Source organism: Pezoporus occidentalis, unplaced genomic scaffold (assembly GCF_034315485.1).
Source record: "Pezoporus occidentalis ecotype Australia unplaced genomic scaffold, CSIRO_AGI_Poc_V1 ctg2, whole genome shotgun sequence".
Classification (NCBI taxonomy): Eukaryota; Metazoa; Chordata; class Aves; order Psittaciformes; family Psittacidae; genus Pezoporus; species Pezoporus occidentalis.
The window spans coordinates 8,806,155-8,830,594 of NW_026913855.1; the positions used below are offsets into that span (position 1 = coordinate 8,806,155).

General features: G+C 41.1%; 2 protein-coding genes across 3 annotated transcripts in view; one reads left to right on the forward strand and one right to left on the reverse strand.

Annotated features, from left to right (window-relative positions):
- Window positions 1-470: 470 nt before the first annotated feature.
- Window positions 471-22,869, reverse strand: WRNIP1 (WRN helicase interacting protein 1). 2 transcript variants are annotated; one of them, XM_062617764.1, is made up of 7 exons: window positions 22,180-22,860; window positions 13,570-13,761; window positions 12,315-12,559; window positions 7,924-8,153; window positions 2,570-2,725; window positions 1,703-1,782; window positions 471-1,243 (listed from the first exon to the last, which is right to left on the reverse strand). In XM_062617764.1, exons 1-7 carry the CDS (start codon window positions 22,711-22,713, stop codon window positions 977-979), a joined length of 1,704 nt encoding a protein of 567 aa, XP_062473748.1. In that variant the 5' UTR covers window positions 22,714-22,860; the 3' UTR covers window positions 471-976. The 2 variants fall into 2 exon arrangements, with proteins under 2 accessions (XP_062473748.1, XP_062473749.1); XM_062617765.1 differs by lacking the exon at window positions 1,703-1,782 and having other exon boundaries at window positions 1,034-1,243; window positions 22,180-22,869.
- Window positions 12,489-24,440, forward strand: part of MYLK4 (myosin light chain kinase family member 4) — a 79,280-nt gene continuing 67,328 nt past the window's right edge. Inside the window, exon 1 of the mRNA XM_062617762.1 lies at window positions 12,489-12,621. Coding sequence (XP_062473746.1) covers window positions 12,566-12,621 — 56 coding nt within the window. The 5' untranslated portion in view covers window positions 12,489-12,565. The remainder of the gene's footprint in view (window positions 12,622-24,440) is intronic.

Sequence of the window (24,440 nt, forward strand, 5' to 3'; positions counted from 1 at the left end):
CTTAAGGAGGACTGAGGCGAAGAAAAGTAATTGCCACTTAAGTGAAGGAATGTTGTCAACATTAGGGACACTGCCATGACTGTACATTCTGCTTGGTGAAATGTTCAGTCAGCAGCTGTCTTGGATGGGGATATATTTTCAGTAGGAAGAGGAAGCTAAACTCTCCATTATAGCAACACATTAATTTGTTTCTCAGCCTTCCAATTCAAAGTTAATAGAATTCCCAGTGCATAACTGAAAACGTGTGTTTTCACTAACAAGAATTTCCTTTGCAAAAGCACGTCCCAAAATGTCAGCACACAATAAAAAGTGTAAGTTCAAAAACTAACATAATTCAGCTACTTTCATGACTATTCCACTTCCAAAATCATTTAAAATTGCTCTGGGAGGTAGGGATGATAAAGGAACATTAAACTTTCAAAACCACAACACTGTCATACAAATATTTAAACAAATGCATAGACACTATGTTTAACAACTTTACTGGTTTAATCAATTTTGTACAAAACTTATCTCTGGAACATCACAAGAACAAGAATTACACTGTAATTGTATTTTGTTTGCTGTATCTTAGCAGAGGGGATACAATTCACTACTTTTCCAGAAAATAAACATTCACAAAACCTGAAGCAGATACTGACTTTAAAAAGCAGCACAATGATACCCCTCGTCTAACAGCAAGAGCCAAAGCCACAAGCCTTTCTTTTTCTCCATTTTCTTTGAATCAGAGGGTGACAGCACTGTACCGATAAAGCTTATTTTTGTACTCTCTGTTGCCTAACTGCAATTCTTTACAAAACACCTAAAGAATAACAGCAGCAAAAACAGAAGGATAAGAAAGTATCTGAAAGGCTTAGTGGCTTAATACGTTCAACCACAATAATAGATGGCTGAGACTGTAAGGGGAATTTCCATCCCAATACAAAGGTATGAGTCATAAAATCAAAACCCATTCCGAGCAAGGTGGTCATGTTTTTCATTCCTTGAAGAAGTCTGTTCCTTTCAACTCTTCTGGTAGATAGTCTTGCTCTACAGGTTCCTTGTATGCGGGGTTATATTTACAGCCTTTGCCATAGCCCAAGTTCTCCGTGAGCGTTGTTGGGGCATTTCTCAGGTGCAGTGGAACAGGTGGCAGAGGTCCCGTGTGCATTCTCAGGCGTTCTTTGACTTTGTTATATGCCCTGTACACCTCTATAGACTTGGGTGCTCTGGCAAAGTACACTACACATTGTGCTAGAATCACCTGGAAACAAGAAAAGGGAAATTGTTAAATGCCTTTTTTTAAGTTGCTTGGGAAAAGATTGGTTATTTAGGTTTGTGTAGCATGACAGGGATTATGTGTTTAAACTGATCTCTGCCTGCTACTGCAGTTTGATTATTATTTAACAGCACAGCTTTTAATGATTTTCACTACTGGAAAATAACAGCAACTTTAGAATATCAGAATATATTATTTTATTTATAACAAAGAAAAAATGGATAGAGCAAAATGACATTAGTTAACATTTTAACAATAAATATGCAGTGAATTTTATTTCAAAACTACATCTATTTTAAGAGCTACAATGTTCTTGTCAAAAAAGGGGCAAGCTGAATGATCAAGTAATTAAATTCACCTTGTCCTTACAATCTCTTTTTATAATTACAGATAAGTTTTACAGTTTGCAGTACCTCCAAATCAGTGAATTAACGAAGCCTTTACCTCACATTCTGGCATTCCAATAAAGTGACAACCTTGATAAGCAGCAACTGCTTGTGTTAAAGCCAGAGGATCTGCCAGCCCTACAAAAAGGGATCAGACAAAAGTGCCTTAAAGTCAGTTTAAAAGTCTCTCCTTTTTTTTTAACTTCTGTAAGATGGAAAGTTATTCATGCAACATTTCAAAGTTTGTTTCTCAGATGCTGGAACTTCTCTACAATACTTTGTAGTACATAAGATATACTCACTCCATCCACAGCCTTCCTTTTTCTTTCCACCCTCTCCCTCCTCCTCCAAAAAAGAAAGGTCTAAGTCATGGGTATGATTTGCAGACTGAATCTGTCGCCACATGGTGGCAGCCTGAGCAGTAGCTGCCCGTGTGTGATTCACTTTTTGGAACTGAGAAAGAAATGGGGAAATACCGCTATATTTTATCACGCAACTAGACGCAACTTTTCCAGACCTCATAACTCTTCACCCATGACATAGATGCTAAAAGTGTTGCTGCATCTGTTATTTTGGGTAAGTTGGTGTCAAGATGCCTTTACAACCAGGGAGCTGGTTACAAAGCTGAGGTTTGCAATTCAGGGTAGGCATTCACCCTCCAGAGTCATTAAAAAAACCCAGACATCCCTGAAATACACGTACACAAGTTTACTGGTGACCAGAGTAACAAACACCAGAGCTTAGAAGAATCCATATCAATACACAGCCAAAACCTGACCTCAAAAATATCTTTTTCACACGTACGTCTCTGTACATACAATGTTTTTGTTAGATATTATTTTCAAAAGCCAGTTTTTGAAAATCAGAAGCCAGAGAGATCTTCACTCAACATAATATTCCAACATGAAATACTGTGAATACTGACCTATATCTTCACTTGCAAACCTCACCAGCCTCCTCGCCACATAGAGTGGATCCTCACCACCTTCAAGCATTCGACCAAGCCAGTAAAGGGAAGCATTTTCATCTGAGCCTCTCAGAGAATGATGCAGGGCTGAGATGCAATTGTACTGTTCTTCTCCTATTTAGAATGGGAGAGAAGAGATGCAGAAAACCATTAGGAGGAAATTAAGTGAAATGCATTTAAGGGAACAGAATATATTTTACTGGATCACAACAGAAAAACATAACCTCCTTTTTCAAGCTTTTTTTGTGCATACATGATTGTGGAGTTCATTTAATGTTTTCAGCACCTTCATGCTTTGCCACACAGATCATTCCACTAACCATGTAAGCATAACAAAGCAACTGCAGATGAAAAGGAGGTGGGTTTTTTTTTTAAACACTGCAAGGAAAACAATTTCAATTTAGTACCCTGATACTCTTCCTTCAAAAGAAAAAAAAAAAATAAAATAGAGGTATTTTAAGCAGTTAGGAAGAGGACTGTATAAACATCTCTTAACTGACAGAGTAAAGTACAAGCACATACAAACCACTGACCGTTGCTTTTGGACACAGAGTTGTTGAAGACAACAGAAGAATCACAGAAATCCAGTACTATACACCAGTGGTATTTCAGAAAAACTAATTTCACACCAACTAAAACTCAAAAATAAGGAGTGCAGTAAATCAAACATGAGTTTGCTGTATTATAAAGGGAAAACATGAAATGTTGAGGTGGATATACAACGGTGGCACATTACACAATTTGAAGGAACAGCACTGCAGCACATAGCCCTGGCAAACCCCTAAGAAACATCAAGTTCAATTGTGGGCACCTGTCCCCCTGGAAGGGTCCTGGAAACTGTAAGCAGCTGAAACAAACAAAACCTGAAATGCCAGACTGCTAATACAGAGTGGAAAGAGTGAACAGATTACAAGGAATATATATATTTTTTACATTAAAGTTTAATGTAAAATCTGATATGGACTCCAAGGAGAAACAAAGCCATTCCGCAGATCTTTTAGGGCTACAGTCAACAGAAGGTCAACATTACAAATACTGAACGAGATCCTTCCTGCTTGCAATTTTTCTCTCTTCAGCTGGTTTTGATTCTTATGCATTTCTCTTAAACTTCTAAGAGTATTTTGCAGCAATATTGTTAAACTTTCCACATATTCTGCCCTTTTTATTTTTTAAAGTGCCTGGCATTCCTTGGCTCACAGCTAAGCATGTCTTATCAAGACAACTGGCTGCACGCACAGCCATCTGTTAATATTTCTCTTCTTCCTACAGCTAAAAGGATTTACAGCCAGAGGGCCAAAAACAGAACACATCACTGTCACTTGTAAACCGTGCAGAATAAAAGGCTGCATGCATGAGTTTGAAACCCAAAGCCCAGATACCGCTGCAACTACTCCTTTGATAGCCAGCAAGACCTCCGCTTCCCAGGTCAGAAACTGGGTCCATCTTGCTGCATCACTGTTCACGCTGCAGTGTGGTTCTCTTGGGAATTCAACACACGCGCTGCTGGTGTACGCAGGCTGGCAGACAGCTATTTTTGCTAGAACTCCACACAAAGAGCCGTGTGGTATGCAGTCATTACTCGTGCCAACACAAACAGTGTGTCTGTGCTCCGTCATAACACTTGAGTTAGTAGCAATAAACCCAAGCAGCTGAATTCATATAGTCCTCTTGGAAGAGGCGCCTCTTGGTCTCTTAAAAGTAAGGAAGATGGCCTTTAAATATCTCCAGAGCTTGCACTCACCTAGAGTTTTTTTTTTCTGGAGTGCTTTTATACACTGTCTGGGCTACTGTAAAGTGTCATATTTGGGGAAACCAGCTGAAGAGGAAATCCAGCAGATAGGCTGGGTCTAGAGATATGCCATCCCTGCCAGTGTTCAAGGCCAGGTTGGACGAAGCCTTGGGTGAGATGGTTTAGTGTGAGGTGTCCCTGCCCATAGCAGGGGGGTTGGAACTAGATGATCTTAAGGTCCTTTCCAACCCTAACTGTTCTATGATTCTATATAAACCTGCAGGGGACTTCAGAATATGTAAGGTGAGAAAGGGGACAGCTTTCTCCCTTTATCGCCTTTTCTCACAAACCTAATGTTGGTGACCAAGTCATTGACATAAAGACAATACTTACACACTAGAGTAGGACTTCAACAAAATTGCAATTTTACCTTAAATGCAATTTTGATGAAAGGCAAAATAGTTACACGCATTGGACAAAGATGTCTTATGTGGTTTTTTTTTCTATAGTATAGTTTACATATATTCAATGCGAGATACCAGAAGCAGTGAAAAAAAAAGTAGAACTTTTTAGAGACCTTTACTTACTAGCTCTGTCTCTCAGGCTGGTTAGCCAACACAGATTTTGGCCTTACTGATTCAGTGGAGAGGCAGACACATGCAAACTTATCTATAATTGCTGTTATGCATCCCAGATGCCTTTTGAAATCAGAACTCTAATAAATTTTTGGACTCGAAATACATTTACTCTATGCAGCTTCCACAAAGGCAAATCCTTTTCTGAAGAGAAACAAGATAGTACACAAGAGGCTTTGTGGAGGACAGGCTTTTCTCATGTGTAATGCATAAATCTTGTTGATTTATCCCCCTAAACTGCTCTATGCGCTCACAAAGGGTTTTCCAGTTAATTTAAGATACTGATTTCTGTAGAGTCTTATTGGTAGAAGATGGGGAAAAGGCCTCATTCACTGACCATAATTAGTATCTGGACTCCTTAAGCAATCCATATTTACCAGGCAGTGGGCAAAAGTAAAATCACATCCCCATCTCATTATTTCTGTCTTAGCCAAAAGTAAACATCAGCTGCTCATCGATAAAAGACAGAAAGAAAGCCTTGGAAGAAAGACTAGAGCAATGACATGGATAAAAAGACTTCTGCAGAAAACAACAAAGCTGGCAAAAAATATCATGGCATGAGATACCTTCCCTTTCCTCCTCCATAGAAGTGGAAGCAACAACCATGTTCCAGATTACAGAACAAATTAACCTCACCTTAACATATTTCCAGTCTTTACCGTAAGTGGTAACATATGTTTACCATAACTGAAGTTATGTTACTGCACAGACAGCAAGACAAAATCCTACAGTTGTTTTGATATTTATCTTTGGTATTTTCTATAAAATCAGTGTTAGCTGATTTTATACACAAGAGGAAGAAGAGACAACACATCTCTATCTTAAAAACCTATCTGCTGTCCGTTTGCAGTTAAACTTTAATTTGGTTGCTGTGTAACTTTCTCCAAAAATTAAAATTCTAAAAACTGCAATTAAAAGCTAAAGTATGAATAAAGAGTTTTGTTTCCTCTCACACTGCAAGGGCTGCAGGCCGCTGCTGGCAGTGAAATTTGACAGAGCTGTTTCTTTGTCCTTTCAGCTAAAACGCATAGATTATCTGCAGAAAGATCTTGTCTTTAGGTGTTTGCACGCAGATCAGAACAATAGCCTATTGACTGGATTACAAATCATTTCTTTCCCAGACTACTTGGTGAAAGTACATAAAAGAATGCCCAGCTACGCTTACCTGGCAACTATTAAAGAATGTTACAAAAAATAATTATATAAAAATCAAAATTCCATATTTACACAACTCTGACTGAACACTAAGCAATTATTTGGTGCTTTCTACGTGAACACACTACACTCAAATGTATGCTGCTACTACCACGATTAGACAGCATCATGTTCCTGTTTTTCAAGGTTGAAACACTTTATATTAGAGGATTGTAGACTCCACCACCACAAGGGTGATTCAAAACGTATTAGCTAAAACAGGCTACAAAGATATTTACATAGTAGCCTCTATCCAGAAGACCTCTGTACATAAAAGGACAAACAGCTATCTCAGCCATAGACAAAAATCTGTCATCCAAGACATGACTACTGCAGGGAAGAGAGAAATTTTGTAAAGGCATGTACTTGGGCAACCTGTCACTGTGCCAATATCTGTGGCAGGCTCTCTGGCATTCATACCATCAAGAAAAACAGAATTGTCACTGCTCTCACCCATCTCTTGAAAGTCTCTGACAAAAACCCCAAAACCAAAACACACTACACAGAACTTGAACGATTTCTGTTATGGAGAAAGAACTGACACATACTACCTACACTTGATATAAGCCTCAGGAAGAGGCAGTCTGTCCTATCTCTAGCAAAGCAAACAGTGGTCGGAGGGCTGAAAGCAACAGACACAGCCGAGAATTCTGTGTAACAGTGGACACAAGGCGACAGCAAGCGCACAAGGGACATACACTGCGCATGATGTTACTCGCACCAATAAACTGGTCAGATTTTCCTCTTCATCCTAATCAGAATTTTTCCTGCCACAGACCCCATAAAATTCTTCTTCTCCCTCCCCCTGCCTACTCTCAGCTTCTCAGCTGCCATCATACCAGTATCTGCCCAGCTGACTTTCCTGACAATGAGCCATCATTTCCTCTTTGTAGCAAGAGGGCTGCAAGCAGGCTGCAAGCACGCATATGTGTTACAACCAACCTTGAGAAATGTCTCAGCACAGATTTTGAGTAGTGACAGTTAACTAAGCGTATCAGATACAGTGGCAGAACAGAATCAGTTCTCCAAATACTGCTTGACATAATCATTTGATACTACACTGCATGGTGATTCACGTGTTGCTGAAGAACTAGCATATGCATTCAAGCGGATTCACCTACTCTCCAAAATTCACTTCCCGATTTTTAACACTCACACAAAATGGCATAGCGGCCAACTATTTTGATGCCTAACATTGTTGAGTCACTATTTAGCAAGAGTGGTTATCACATTAGGAAGCTTTAAATGCAACTACATTTATGTGACCTGCCCTAAGCAAGCTACAAAATTCACTACCTTAAAAAGCAACTCTAAAAGCAAACTGCTCAGGTTTTCACATATCATTGTTGCAAAAGTAAGCACTTCCAAGACTTTCAAAGTGCAATGGAAGATTTCCAACCCTCCAGGAACAAATCACCTCATCCAATTACTTCTTATTCTTTGCACTGCAACCCTTGAAGATAATATTCTAATAACCTTGAAGAACAAATAATTTCACATGCAATTGTTTGCTGGGCAGCAAAGGTCTTTCACCCAACCCACACTTCCTAAAACAGTAAGTGGAAACCCTGTTCAGAAGGAATTTCTGGGTAAGCCCGCTACACCATAAAGGAAAAAGTAATTTTTAGTCCAAATTTCAGTACAACCACTGTTTCATCAGAGGAGCTAGTAGGAAAGGGGGAGAAGAAACAGGAATTATAGAGGTTATCAGTTCTTGAGAATGGTGCACATCAGAAACTGTATCAGGTACTCACCTGCTCGGTCATACAGGATGTGAGATTGCTGTAGCCCTTCCTTTACATCCTCTTCTGTTATCAGAATGCCATCTGTAGAACCACCTTTGGGAATATTCAAAGGAGTGGTCTTCCCCATTGCTAATCTGGCCTGAACTGCTAACTGGAGTCCATTCAGTCCAGTCCTTGCATCACCGTCGCACAGGTAAGGTAGGGTTTTTAGAGCTTTCTCCTCTATGTACACTGGGAGTCTGCAACAAAATAACCATATACTGTTATTACATTCCTTGAAAATCAGGGAGCAACATTCACACCTCAGCACTACAGACAGGCACAAGATTTCTCTATATGCAATGAAAGAAGACAACAAAGAAAGCAAAGGCTATTTTTAAAAACCTGGCAGGCACTACACACAGACATCCTGCTATTAATACCTCCATCAGCAGGGAACAAAACCAAATAATGCTGCACACTGACCAAACACTCTGGATACAGCAGCAGGACAGAGTGAAGTGAAGGCTTCACCTGCAATGACTACGCTCTTTGCTTGCTTTTTCCAGAACATCACGTGCTTGAGGCTTCCATATACTGATACGCACAATTGCACTCAGCAACTGCAAGTGGAGGGGAAGAGTTGAGAGCGCTAAAAGTCAGGTACTGTGCTTCCAAGCAACTAAGAACAGTCTTCTGTCCCAAAGTTGAGGCCTCAGGGTACTTTTACCGTTTATTTGACAATTAGAAGCTGGGAAAGAAAGTTGAGTGGTATTCCTGTCTCTTCAGTTTCAATCTAGGACTCTCCAAAATTAACACTGAACATCCACTGGATGCCAATGTTCAATGTTGGTACTTGTAATTGGTGATACTTGGAGACAAAAACATAAACAAGCCACAAGGGATGCCATGGGATCCATCACTCCCTTGAGCTTAAGGAATGGAAAACAACCACTACAAGATAATACATCCTTCTTCCAGTTCCTTCTTATCGCCAAACCCTCAAGAGAGTTATGTGCCAAGAACCAACATGAAATCTATGATGAAGTACCCAGAAAACCTGTATAACACTGCAGTATTTGAACCAGTGACAAGAAAGTGTAAGCAATATCAGACAGTAAATAGAAGGAGGTCCAAGCAAGGAGAACCTGTACGATGAAAGATTTAAGAATAAAGAGCAGAACATGAGATAAAGTACCCATTGTTTCTTTTTCACATATAAATCAGTACTTTCTTACTTTCTCAGTACAATTATTCTCACACATTCACTCAACAGACTGCAACACTTTTACAGGCAAATACAGTTCTACACCTGAAATACTGCAGCATGATACGCATTCTTCCCTACCTTACAGCACTGGTTTTGAATGTTGCCTCTCATCTCAACAACTCTATTTAATGCAAGAAAATTGGATGGATGTTCCAAAAACGGAATAATTTTCAGAATGGTATTGAACGGTCAACACCCAAAGGAAGCCCATCTTCAACACTGTGATTTACAAAATAGTGAACTTAAAACCTGTTAGTACTTGTAATACAGCCACTAACAAGGTGAACTGCATGATATTTGGGCTTGCCAACAGGAAACTAGGGATCCTTTCATTTCCCTCAGTTGTGCACCTTCTGTGCTATCTAACTTCAAATACTTTAATCCACCATCCAGTTTATTGTCCAATTTGAATTAGAGATACCACTCTTGAGGGCAGCACTTGAATGATAAAAATAAAAAGCCAAGAAAAGAAGAATTTTATGTCCTCCATTACTACCACAGTACAAGTGTAGTGTATCAGTGTACAGCTGGTACAGTTTGTGCTATTACTGAATGTAAAACTTCAGAAAGCACAAGCAAAGTTTCAGCAATATAAAGAATATTTAACACTGACTTTTCCTTACTTCTTCACGAGTATGTTTCTTCCTTTCACATTCCCCCATCTTTCAGCGTAATTTGCTGCAGGCTTTGAAAAGCACAATTTGCTGGCAGTAAAGTTGAAAATACAACAAAAAGTGCATCTTATGCTAATGAAATCAAGTAACTAATACAAAAACTGTCAGAGAAGCTTTGGGAGCATGATGACATACAAAAGACACAGCATATAAAGTAGATACCACCTGCTAGTTCTATTTTAGCTTTCCAGCAAGAGAAGGCCACAGCAGGATGAAACAGAAGCCAGGTGACCTAACCTTATCAGAGACCTGCAGCAGTGGTGGAAAATCAGGATAAGAAAAAGCCACCAAGAAAATGTAAGGGAAGAGATTTGGGTAGAGTACACTTTCCTTCTGATAACTGCTGCGTGTACACAGAGTGCAGAGACAATGAAACCTATTGAGTCACTCAGTGATAGCTGCATTCTCTTTGAGCACAGAAGATGCCTGTAGAGACTACAGAAGATTCACCCCCACTTATTCCTCAAGGTAACAGAAGAGACCACAAAGAATTATCCTCTTCAAAACCTCATGTAGATCAGCCATCATATCAGACAAGTGATGTGATACTTCAGTGATAAACTGAAGCCAAGCAGCACATTCACGACTTCATACAACACTTCCATGGTTTGGGATGGGAGATTCATATGTGAAATGAAACACAAAATTCAATGTACACATCTCTTGTGCCTTTTGGTTATATCCATGCAGCATTTTTAAAGTGGACATGCCCCTTTCCAACCCTGGAACAAAGGTAAGCACAAAGAACAACCAGTTCAACTGTAATTGGCGACTTTCATTCCTCACGACAACATAAACACTGTTACCTGTCTGCATGTAATGAAAGCACCACTTCATAGAGGCAGAGAGGTAAAGAGGTAAAAAACAAAACACAGCTGCCCCTACAGAGTAGTAGGTGGAGCAGAAATGAAGGAACAGAAATGGTATGTACAGCGAAGCAAGGAATTAATAAAGAGCTCAAAACCAGAACCACAGCAAGGGACAGGATGGCTTATAAAAATACAAACTTACCAGCAACAATATAGATCAACTACAGACCAGAATCACGGGCAGGCAAGACAAGAAAGACTTAACACACAACAGCAACAAACACTCCAAATTCTGAACAACCACATTTTTATTTTTAAATGGTTGGCTCCCATGTTATCCATTAGAGTGGGGCCCTCTCTCTCCATGGATAGATTTCTGAAACTGTGCTAGTCTGACAGTGTGACTGCCGTATTTCTTTCAGTTTGATGAAGCACCACACTGGGCTGTTTAAATCATCCATAGCTAACGGAAGGTTAAAGATACTAAGAGTCTAGCGAAACCCAAACCCAAACAACTGCATCTGAAACTATGCCTTGCACTCTAATCCTGTACAGAAAGGAAAGTCTCCGAACCCCAGTTAGGGTGTAGCCACAACCACAGCTGTGCCATTACATTAAGGCTGACATGCAGTACTGGCCTCCCTTCTAAAATTCACATTAATGCAATATGTAAAAGCTACAAATGAGTAAACCATGAGGCAGTGTACCCTAAAAATAAAAATGGAATAGCTTTCCTTCCCTGCCCTGACCTCAGTGTTCAGGTTAGCAATTCTTAGGGCTTCCATTCTGTGATAAAGTTAACTACCTCTCACTTATTTCATATGGAGCACCCACCCAATTACCACCATGTCAATACACTAAATTACCAGGAGTACAGGAAAGCAACAACATCAAGGAAGTATAACAACTTGCATGAAAGTAGCACAGTACCAAGCATTATGCTTATTTGGCAGCTAGCCATTTCAGAAGGAAGATAACATCCTTTACAGACAAATCTGGACCTTGCTTTTTCTAACTCTCCCAAATGTTTAACATGCCTTTATCTGGCTTGGGCAACAAGGAACTGAGGAAAACAAAATCTCTCTTAAAACAGTCTACTAACACCTCACAGCAACAGTCCCCTCTTCCCACGGCATACTGTGAAACATACCACAGGACTTCTCCTGCAGCTAAAGAACAGTAGAATCCTTCTTGATCGTACCAAAAAAAAGCATTCTCAGGAAACAACAAACTTTCGTCAGGCACTTCCAAATTAAATTAAAAGGGGATGTCCCATCCACCACTTAAAAGTGACGTGATGCTTTTAAAACCAGTAGCAAGAAGTAACACACATTAGAATATGAAAATAAATAGTTAGAGGCTTCCTCAGCAAATCTTCAGCAGCAGAACAAATTTAAATATCCTAGGAGGGTGAGTCAGGAGCTACAGATCCAAGTATACAACTCTCTCCTAATCCAGACGGTGAGATTATGTTTTGGATGGAGAGAGCCAGTGCTTTGAATTCTCTCTCTCCTGTCACCCCCTGCCATATGCTGCCACTTTTTTTCTTTACTATCAGAAGTGGCTAGGGTTTCTCTTCCCACCCCCAACTGCTTCATTCTCTCCCTGGCAGGCAGTCAATTCCTCAGGCTGTGTGCATTAACACCCTGCAGCCCATAAAGTACTCACTCTGAGCTCTCACTGCTGCTGCCAGTCGCAGAGCTGCTGTGCTGATCACCCTGGCCCAAAATCTGGACCCCTAAGGACCTGACAGCCCGCATCAGAATCGCCTCAATCGCTTCAACTGAGAGCTTCTCCAGGACAATCACCCGGCATCGACTCAGAAGAGCTGCGTTGACTTGGAAAGAAGGGTTTTCAGTGGTCGCTCCTATCAGAGTCAACGTCCCACGCTCAACGTGAGGAAGGAAAGTGTCCTGAGGATGGGAGGGAAGCAGAAAAAGCTGATCTCCATCAATGACAATCTGAAACATACCATGTGAGTAGGCTGCATTTTTTGTGTCTTGAGTCTTTGGGTTCCCTATTGGTATGACAAATAACCTCACTGACAAGGCAGCTCATCAGCTCAGCTATCTAAATGATTTAATTTCATACACACAGCACATTACGGGCTGTTCACCTTAATAACTCACATTTGTACTGAGAATGACTCTACCAGAAACAGCATAAAAATCCGCAAATTTTTAGTTTGTTTTTGTGACTTTGGTTTATTGCTTGACAAACAAGATATTGTGAAATTGTCTTATCAAATATAACAAATAATAGGACTACTTCACCTTTAGGGCTACAATTCCCTACATAATTCTACAGCATGGCTCAGAAAACTATAGGAAGATTGCAGTATAGTTCAATAACCGTAACTTGTAATATAGAATTCAAGCTTTCCATGGTATGACTAAAGAAAACTTATACTTAGGAAAGGAAAAAGGAAAAAAACGAACACCCAAGTGATGGTTGCAGCAACGCGTTTTCCTGAAGTACCATGCCATGCCTTATTTTTCTCACAGAGAAGAGGAGACAACATTAAAACACATACCCACTCCAGCACATTCACATTCCAGACCTTTTTTAAAGTAATGCAAAGTGCTACCCCCAGAGTGGAGGCTGAAATGAAGAGGTGTGCAGAAAACATTACTAACATGACTTTGCAGAAATAAATTTCAGAAAAACTTCATGTAAAGCCTGGCACATAAGTCAACTACAAGAATAGCTCAGCCTTCCATGTAAACCTTTGAATCACAGTAATTAAACACAGGTTGGGAGTTAGTTATGGAACTTAATTTTTATGTTTCTCTCCAATTCATCTACTAAAATACTTCACATTAAAGTCAAAAGCCCAAAGTAATCTTTCATATTAAGGTAAAGGGAGAAAATTTTACAGCAGTGTTGGCAAAGGCTTTTTTCAAAAAGCAGTGTAGTACAATACCTGCTGAGATTTATTGAAACGATGGATCTCATCAATAAAGAGGATGGTTTTTCTTTTGAAGAGTTTTTTTTCATTCTGAGCTTGGCTGATGACATCTCGAATATCAGTTGTCCTGGCATTGGTGGCCGACAATGTCACGAACCACGTGCCGTTCTTTCTGCTGCTGTTGGCTATGATGTGTGCCAGTGTAGTCTGAAACAGCAACAGGACAAAGCTCTGTAAAAATCTTTTTGGACACAGAAAGTACTCATTTGAAGGAAGTACGTGAAGAACAAAGCTCTATATTCTGGACATAAGGGATAGCATTGACAGTTTATAAGGTATTTTAGTTCATACCATTCTAGAACACAGAAGACTTAAAAACTTCCTGCTAGAGGTAGCTGCCAATTCCACTGCTGCATTTCTAATGCCTGCACTTTTACGTACCAAACCTATTCAGTTTCAATACTGAAAAGGCCAGCAATGACAGCTGTCTCCTTTACCATGGAAGAAGAAATCTTTGCCAAATACATTTCTGTCACAGGAGACGGGCCGACTGTAATTCACAGTGCAGATATTCTGTCTACACAATACGTTAACAGATGAAGAGCTGGACTACCCCCGGACACCTGTAGAAGAGCTTACAGTGCAACCACATTTAAGAAATAAAAAGCCACAGTGTTGTTAACAAAAGTCTCTCCTATTTCCACTGCAGATAAAAATGAAATTAATCAAACAGCAATTCTCTACGAAAGCATGAGAATGTTAGCACTGAAAAATTATATGCATCCCTAAGAAAATATAACCCTCTAAAGTATCAACAGTAATTAAATGCTGGCCTAGGGAAGTAAAAGACAGCTGACTTAACAAACCACTGGCAGGTTTTAGTGAGCAGCTGTGTTGATTTTCTTTCCTTAAAGATAACTTTTGCAAATTAATTTATTTGTAGAGAATTTCACTAAGCCCACCAAAGCACAGAAGCAACCTTACATACTACCTCCCGGGCAGGTTTACTATACCTGAACGCTTCACAGGTGTAATTTTTAGACTTTCCTTCAAAACCTGAGTAAAGGCAGGCATATCTGCATCTCCCAAGCAGAGCACATCTCCATTGGAAAGTACTGCTAGAGAAAAACAGGCCATTTTGCCACTGAGCTCACTCTAAAGGAGCTGACCTGGAAGACTGAAGACAGGAGAGCCTCAGAAGATGAGAAGAGGGACAGGTGCTGACAAACCACTTCAGAAGATATTCCAAGTACCGTGGTTAAAGCAGCAGGTGCTGCTAACCTGATCCTCTTGCAAGGAGGCTGCAGAAGCAACCACCTACTACATAGCTACCAGTGGTGTTTGCAGCACTGCTGTCTCTTTAATGTATCTCCTCATCCCTGGAATGGCAACCAGCCCAAGATGAGAAAAGGGAGGCTAAGGGGGAGGATGTGTCACTATTTATTCTTGCTTTAGTTTTAGCAAGGGCTTCCTGATTGTGTTCAGAACAGGTGCCATTTCACATCCCAATACAAGACTTGCATCTTGTGTTAGATCTTCTTTCACCCCCTGGAGCTCAAAGCACCAGTCCTTCCCCTTCATATATATTGCTAGGAAGACACGACAGGAAAGACATGTTGGAAAGCATTTGCAGCAAAGCCTACAGAAATCAGGAAGATCTGGGAAAATGAAAACCAGAAGTGAAATTATTTCTGAAACTAAACTATCAAAATAAAACCAAAGTTGGTGTTTCCTTACAAAAGCGCCCAGATTCAGAATGCAGCCATGCCTTAAAAATCACTGAAAGCATGGAAACCCCCAATACATCAATTCTGAGGATGAAAAAGGAAAAACGTACTTCTTATTTCTCTAAAAGTGGTGGCAAATAATCAAGTGATTATTCTTGTAGCTAAGCCCAAACTGATAGCTCATACTGCATCCTGGCCCTCATTCACCAGGTCACAGATAGATTTACTGTTTCAAAAAGGCAGCCAGGAATGGTTTTTAAACATATGCACAGAAGTAAGTATTTCTACTCCGAATTTAGGAACAAAAAAAAAAAAAAATGCAAAGAGGTTTGTTTGAAAGTTACTATTAGACCAAAAACCTACTTGAAAACCACTGCATAGCTCCCAACCAGCATGTACTTTCTGGGTCAACAAAGGTTGTAATAAGAATAACATACATTGCCTTTCAAAAGCAGTGCTCAACATAGGCATGTTCATGACCTCTATCTTCTGTTCTGCACAATCAGCTATTTAGCAAGTCAAACTGCCCATCGCATACAGGCTGAACTTTCCCTAGTCCTCTGAAAGCCTTTTATTTTTCATATGCTCCATTTTTTTAATGCTGTTTTTTCTCCTACTACCTCAAGCAACGCTGTTTTCTTCCTTTTTGTTACTATCAGGTTACAACCTAGGGAACATATAACCCAGTGGAGAATTAAGCAGGATAGCCTAAGCAGGAAAGCACTAGCACAGAAGAAACACAAACTGTATGTTAAAACCCTAGTTTCTCTCCCTATATTCAGAAGCATTGTGTGTGATGGATAAGAAGAAAACTGAAAATCTGATATGGAATAAGGTGTTCTGAAATGCAGAAACATACCTACCAAGAAACTCATGAACCGTTACTCACGAATGAATTAAGTCTATAGTCACTTATTTTCAGATCCATTACACAAACACTTAACTACCAATACTCTCCTCCACCATCCTGCAAACTTCTTCACATCAGCCTGAATAAGAATATTCTTTCCCAAAGGCTGCAACTGTCCAAGATGTACAAAAACCCGCCAAACGAAAAACCAGCCCACTCCCAGCAACTATGCTCCCAGTTCTTCCAGGCTTCGATGGATCTGTGGATCAAACAACAGTAACTCACAGTGTGATTGGCTCCACACACCTCCTGCTGTCAGGGCGGTAAATTGATCAATTTGTTGTGTTTCGTTGGATGTTTGTGCTAGGAGACAAGAATTTTCTGTATATCCACAAGTTCCCCTAATTAAGCAACTTTCTTTGAGTGTAACATATTTCCCTATTCTCTGTGTTACCACTAGTCAGTGCAATCTCGCACCAACAGCTGGAAGAAAACAGTAAGAAGGAAGTATAAACTAAGCCTGTCCTTCTGACGCTGATGTTCAATGACTAGCATTAACTGTAAGGTGGCCTTTTCATTTCTGCACCTCTTTACCAGGCAATTAAACTGCATCAGCTCACCAAAGCCCCTTCCAGGAATAAAGAGCTGTATTGCCTATCTGTCTTCAGAAAGGGGAACTGAAAAAACTGGGAAGACATTAGCGCATATGATCAGATCACAGTCAAGAAGACTCCAGTCAAGAAGCTGACTGTGAAACCTGAGGTCCTTCTTACCTCACTCTGGTGGAAGATCAGGTAGACCAGGTTTAGGGATCTATGTGGTTGCCTGTTCATGGAGACTTGTCTTATTCATTCTTAAAATAAAGAAATTTAGCAAAATTGCTGTTCTAGATATCAGTCACAGAAAACGCATGGTCTCTTAGCTTACATCTATACTGTGCTCAGCAGTCATGTCGGAGAGCTCCTGCAATGTGCACAGGACAGCTCACAGTCATTCTGGTCCAGCCTCACAACCCTTTTCACCTCTCACAGCCGTTTTATCAGGAGCTGATGTTCATACCACACTTCACAGGAACACAGTGGTGTAAAAGCTGTCCTGGCACCCGCATGGGCCCTTCCAACATACATGCTTCTCCCAACAAGTCTGGAAGGTTGTAAGGTCTGCTACATTTAAGTGACCAAACCAGAACTGACACAGATCTGCACTAGCGCATAGACTGCGGCTCAACATGAGTTAGTCCTGAGCAGGATAATATAGTTGCCATCAAGCTTCCCCAGCAAGCAACTTTGCTGGTTTGCTCCAGAGCAAGCCACAGTGTGAATTATGTTTGTGGCAGGGTTGATAAAAACTGTCAGCCTAGTGCAAAACACAAGCCCAATAAGCTAGCTATACCTAAAGACTTGTAGCATCTAAATTACATTACTAGAGCTGTGAACTGGCATCCTGCTTTCTTCTGCTGCCCTCTGACCATGACTTTCCCTGTGTTTTTCCCTCTTCCTTTATTCTGGCCAGGATTTCTGTATCTTTAGTTACATGGTGTTGCCTCTTCTCAACCTCAATCCTCCCTTTGAGGGCATTAGGGCCACACTGTGGCTGACAAGCAGTCAGGAAAGACCATTCTCTATCTCACAGCCTTCAGTGAGACACCAACAGCGCCATCATCCTTAGATGCGAGCCAGGGGAGCAGTTTCCAGGATACAGCTTAAAAAGCTGGAGTCTGTCTTACACAACAGTGCTGAGCTGACTTCAAGCTACCACACTGCATCACAGGAGATGAGACACACTGTGTCTAAAGGAAACTGTCAAGATAGCTGATGGACAAGGCCCAGGGACACTCTCTATAGAGATAAACACAATCAAATGCGGCAGCAGTTGGCATTTATATAAGGGCAGATGCTATTCTTACCCATCCCGTTTGGTTCCTCACACCCCAAATAGCCCACTGGGAGACTACTAGAGGAATAAGGTGTCACTGAACAACAGCAACAGCATGTGGTTTACTGCACTTGCAGAATCCAAGTCCGACCAAGCATAAACAGACGCAAGGTCATTGCATAACGTTTACTGAAAGGGAGCAGTACCTCCGTTTGCTGTATCTAGATTCACCTCTTTTTATTCTAACTGCTTTGTACAATTGTAGTTGCTCTCACAGTTTTCTCCTCCTACAGAGCTACTGTAAGTTATTCTTGATTTAGACTGGCATAAACAGAATCAAGCATACTGATTCGAAGACTGCTCCCAGGCAACTGCAAAGACAATAACATTTTTCAGAGTTGTTCTGGACGTTCACTCTATACTACTGTAAAAGACGTTATGCTTTCTCAGTTAAAAATCTCACGGTAATCAGAGGAACTCATTATTTCAAATAGTTCAAATCAGGCCCCAAGCTATATGAGTAAGAGCAGATGAAATATACTCAAATAATCAAATAGCTATTTAGGTTATCTCTTGAGTCAGCAAAATGGAAAACTCTGAAGGGAACAGATGATAAACATGCAAGGAAAAATATGTTAAGTTGGACTTGCTGTTTGTGTTTCAATGTGTCATATAACAAGTCTTCAATAAAAAACAAAGAAAAGAAATACAAGGGCATCCTAGAAATAAAATATAAACTCAGTGGAGACTTCATAGCAACTGCAGACCACCTACTGGGTGTTTTAATGTTATACACTCATATCAACCATGGCATATTTTACCTTAGTACTAGACTGCAGAGTAGACCCCAGGAAAGTATGCATGAATATTCTTTGGCTTATCTTGTGTAGGGTTTTGTAGGTTGCTGCCTACATGTTTTTCTTGATAAACAGCAAACGTAAAAGGGAATGTTTACAGTCTTTAAATACAGAATGTTCAGGTTTATAAGTCTTAAACCGTATCTGTGTCAGCAAAATTATTCAGTGCTCAAGTTTCACTGTGTCCCTCTGCTAACTCTTTACTAAAATTGGTGCCCCACAACAGACAAGCAAAAATCTAAATCCCTGTATTAAGGCATCATAAATCACAGTATGGCTTACTCAGATTACACTAGGATTCATACAGGCTTTTAAAAACCTGCATAGTCAGTATGAACAAGGTAACTTTTCCAAAGCTAATAACCACAGCATCTCTTTGAGGCAGCATTTCTTCTGGCCTGTGTCTAAGTCAACTTCTTAAAAGCAGAAAATATGTTCTTGTGTTCAACACTTAATAGTGACAAAAGTAAAAAACAAAACCAGAGTCAAAACCTTTTCACCTAAAACACTTTGGCTTCCTAAGAAATCAGAATAATGAATTAAAAGGAAAGATCATGCTCCCTTAAAATGAGAAGACTCAATACAGATGGAAACTTTGAAGAAAATAAACCTACAACAGAAGTACCCGAATTTTGTCTTAAAAATTTTGATTGTGCTTCTTGAATATTCAAGTGCAGTTGCGACTGAAATCAGTTTGGACAGAGCAGTGCAAAGCACATGTATTTTTACTCGGGTACTTCTGCTTTATTACTTTCATAATAAAAATTCTCCCAAAGCACTCTTGACCTACAGAATGAAATCCTACATTTATAGCAATTTAATGCCCAAGATTAATCTCTTCTTTAGAAAACATCTGCTGAACTATTATTTCTTATAAAGGTTCAGACTGATAAGTAATACATCAATTAACCTGAAATTTAGCCAGAAGAATTAATTCCATCTCCAGCTATTATATCTTTTTTACTTAACCCTGCTCTACCTTTCTCAAAAGAAGGATTGGTTAGCATGGCACTTGGCTGTAAAAATGGAAGAAGACATAGATAGGCTGCAATAACCCGATTCCATGGGTAGCAAGACTGTGAAGAGCCTTAAGGAGACTATGACTATCTTATACAGCACTTCTGAATTTAGACCAACATACTTACTTATATTCCTATTTTAGCACCTACCCTGTAATACAAGACAATTTTCTTTGATCAGCAGAACTTAACATGTGAGCTTTTTACATTTGAAGCTATGTAAAATGCAATTATTTCTTAATATTTCTCCCACTGAAAAAGACTGCACTTAACAGCAGTAGTTTTTGATTATCAGTCTAGCCATAGGTCCTGAGGAGGTGAGAATATTTCTTTCTCCTTCACAAGATCTTCCAACTTTCAAGCACTAAGTTTTGTGAATCTTCACATCAGAACAGAAATAGGCTTCCTTTTCATCTGCCCATCCTCACAGGCTACTTCCTCATGAAATGCTTTCTTAGACACCTTATATACATGACAGTAACTGAATGAGGCAGGCAGGCAACCACAGACTTCTTCCATCTTTAGGGAACTATGTTGCCTTGCATGTTAAATCTGTAAGGACAGAAATTTAACAAATGATACCCAAGTAAAAGATAGAGCCTTCAACTATTTACTCAAGACAGACAGTATGATTTACAGGATAGAAGGCCTGAGATGAAACCATACTCCAGCACCACCCTAGAAATACTGGTAAGTATAGGTGAAAGGGAAAATTCAACTTTTGCAGTAGGAATTGCTGGTTCAGACAGTAATGGATAGTCTGTCAAGAGCTAGCTGAAAGCATGTAGCTTCAAGACTGTTCGCTAAGAAGGAGTAACCTAGAATGGAGGTAAGTTACCCAACACTTGAGTACGCAGAGAGAGAAAATGTAACCGATAAATTGTGGAAGTGTTCCTTGATGGGGCAAAAGGCACAATCTTGATGCAAATCACATGACTGATGACAGCAGAATTTAAATTCTGTGAGAAGCGAGCTTACTCTACATTAGGCATATGGGTGAGCAAGACAGGTCACGAGAGAGTGAAACCTGTGTTATCACAGGCATAAAACAGATCACCTCTTATCCAAAGTCACAAAAGAAGACTTAAAGAAGACCTAAACCACAATCATAACCTGGCACAAACTCATGAAAAAGCATTTCCATAGCCAAAAAATGAGTTCATCAGATCATAACCCAAAGAACACCAAATTCAGTTTTGTTATCACTGTAACATTTTTTCCTAAGGAAAAAGGTCTTCAAGAAAGAGCAAGCACACACTGTTGACACAGATAAAAAGAAAGCAAAGGCAGAAGAACATGAATAAATACAGTAGCAGGCCCCTGAACATGTTATTCATTCAATAAGGTTTATTCAAATTTATTAGAGAATCCAATTATACTTCTCTCTCTGGCCATCTATCTTCTGTCAATCCACCTCCCCTTCACAGAGTTTTTAGGAATAGCCCTCACCTCCTCTGATATCTTTCTTTCTAATATTACCTTATTATTTTAAAGGAAGTGGCAATTATGTAAGTTCACCAGCTGATTCTTTTCAGGTGTATGCTATCTAGCCCAAACAACCCACTGCATCATTGCTAACAGTACTAATCTATCAATTATTCTCATACCTGGTCCTTATCAACTGTGATTAACTGGCATTATTATTAAATATCATATATAGTCTCTTTTTATCTTGAAGTAAGAGAAGTACAAGGTATTGCTGTCCTCAACTTTTCTGCTACAGTTGTTATTCTCTTCCCCATCCCAGATAACCCACACATGCTCTCACATATAGCAACTATATATATATATACATATATACAGTATGCAAAACTCTGCACTGTGCACATATTGGACTGGCAGAGATAACCATGTATTTTGCTTGCTTAGTTTCCCCCACCACCTCCAATCTGAAATACAGAGAAAAAAAGACAATATAAAGGCAAGATCTTTGAGTGCTCCCTCCTCATCACACCTGAGGCATTTGGTTGGTCCTTCCTTCACTACAGCTGCGGATCCCTTCATTGCTGTGCTGCAATTACACTGCCTTTTGGGGTTCACCATTCTGCTCCTGCCATCTTAAAAGAGGCAGAACAAGACAGTACATCAGTCAGATCCTGCAAAGACTCATCAGTTTCAGAGTGTATGAAGATAAACAGGTCCCACTTTTTAAGTCCATCAGCCTCGAGAGCCACACGGAATAGAGAAGGGCTGGAGTATCCAACCCCACTGCACAGCGTGCACCCGTGGCTGGTCGCCAGTCGCCGCCGGCCCGGGCAGAGGAAGCAGCGGCAGCAGGGCCCGGCGGCGTCACTCACCTTGCCGCAGCCCGGTGGTCCCCAGAGGATGAGGGAGGGGATTTCATGTGATTCCAGCAGGCTCCGCAGCAGGGTCTGCGCTCCCAGCACCCGCTCCTGCCCCACGTAATCCCCCAGCGCGCTCGGCCGCAGCCGCTCGGCCAGAGGCTTCTCCTCCAGCTTCTGCGCCAGGCTTCTGCGCGGCGCCGGCCCGCTGCCCGCCGAGCCTCCATCCTCCGGCTTCACCGCGGCGGCTTCCTCCCGCCCCGCCCAGCTTTTCCTGCTAGGCGCTCCGGGGCTCTGCCCGCCGCCGCGGCCCTTGTGAAAGAAGGACGAGATGGTGGCCTGGCCGACCTCCTCCGGCTCCCCCTCCACCTGGCTGCCCGACGGGGCAGAGGTGAAGCGCTGCCGCTTGCAGGTTGTCGACGGGCCCGGCTCCACCTCATCCTCCCCGCCCTGCAAGCACGAGTCCAGGTGCGAGTTAATGTGCGCGCCGGGCAGCTCCCGCAGGCACACGGGGCACCGCACCAACTGCTCATCCTCAGCAACCTCCATCGGGAGCCGATGCGCCGCAGGGCCGGAGCAGGAAGCGAGGCCGCCGGCCCTCAGCTCCCGCAGCCCTTCGGGAGCTGTAGTCCGCCCGGCCCCGCTCCCGCCCCTAGCCGCGTGAACAGGCGGGTGCGGTTTTCCCGCTCCGCAGGCTTCGAGGTGAGGAAGGAGACGGTGTCACCACCGACATGGCGTTCTGAGGGGAGGCGGCCCTCTGCCCCTGGATTCCCAGAGTGTTCCTATGCCAGTTCCTCAGAGGCAGATGCCTTTTAGCCCATGCTACTGGTTTTCCACCTCGACATAAGACGTTGAAAAACCTACTTGGGATGTGCAGTGTCTCTGTGATTCTAGGGGAGTGGAGGTTGTCACTGTGGCTTTCCGGTATGCAGGTTTCCAGGCAGTGTGGTGCCTCAGTGGTGGTGTGCGGGCAAGCCTGGGGAAGGAGTGGGAGAAGGGTGTGCCCACATTGGCCTGATTCAAATGGCCTGAAGTGTGGTGCAGCTACTTCGGCATCACACTGATCAATGTTATTAAGGTCTGTGTATTTTGGGGTCCACCTGGTCATTTGTTCATTGAAATATGTGAAAACTTCATTCTCAGTTGAAGACCTACCAGTAAATTGTTTTGTTTTAATAAAGAAAATACATCTCTTGTATTACACAGAATGCAGGGCAGGTTGTATTTGAAAGAAAAGCGTAGTAAGTGGTACCATTTGCATCCTTATTTACCACCTGAACACTACCCACTGGCAATTCTTTCCACATTACAACTTGTTTTCTTTCTTAAACTGTATATTTAATTTTAATTATATACTGTGACATCATTGTTTCCAGCTTGTAAAATTCAGGTCAGACTAATGTCAAGATGTATTAGGAGGTAAATAAGTCTGGCTACTGGCTAACAGTACTTGTCCCCAGGGTTGAATTTTGAAAATGGCTGTTTTGCAAATGGCCAATGGGTCAGAAAGAAAGTTTTTATTTGAAGTGGAGTCCAAAGGACCAAGCTTTGTGTGAAGAGCTTTACAGCCTGTCATGTAAACCTAGTTCTCGCTGTGAAGGGGTTACGGTCGAAAAACAGGTGATGAAAGAAAAAGGGGTTATATGTAGGTTCTTCTTTTTGGCTGATACTATTTGCCTGCCTGTTTTCATTTCTGACCAGTTTTAGAAACATTTACTGCATTGTTTATTTTTTTTTATTGTACAAATCTTGTTACTTTATATTTTTATTGTGCAAAAATATATATTTTTCCTGCTCTTGGGTAGCAAAAGCAGTAGGACTGTAGATATATACCCCTTGTGCATACAGCTGGGCAAATTTCTATGTTTTTATGAAGTGTCTCTGGTTTCTGAGTGTGTAAGTGCAGATGTATTTCATGAAGCAAGCTGTTTTGCTTAAAGAGAGAGATTGGCTTGCTGAAGACGGCCCAGAAGAAAGCATGTCCCAGGCCAGAGCTGGGGAACCTAAATGATGGGGGAAGGTTTTCACCCACCTTTGGGGAAAACAGAGCTCAACACCCATTTGAACTTTTTTTTTCCTTTTTCCTTTTAATAAGGTAGAGGGCCATAGCTTCCCATTACTCAGTGGCACATGACCAGGGTGGGTTTGCTTCTCTGCGACTGTGGAGGACACACTTGCAAACAGATTTTGCTGTGTGTATCTCAGAAAGTTTCTGTTGTTTAGTTTATTGTTTCAGGGATATATTAAGGTAATGATGGGGGAGAGGGCAGTCATGT

Coding starts and splice junctions, on each gene's coding strand:
- WRNIP1 (XM_062617764.1), bottom strand. CDS start 22,713: ATGGAGGTTGCTGAGGATGAGCAGTTGGTGCGGTGCCCCGTGTGCCTG. Junction 2,726..7,923: donor CATCCTGTATGACCGAGCAG/GTGAGTACCTGA, acceptor CATTCTAAATAG/GAGAAGAACAGTACAATTGC. Junction 1,244..1,702: donor TTGGAATGCCAGAATGTGAG/GTAAAGGCTTCG, acceptor TCTTGTTTCCAG/GTGATTCTAGCACAATGTGT.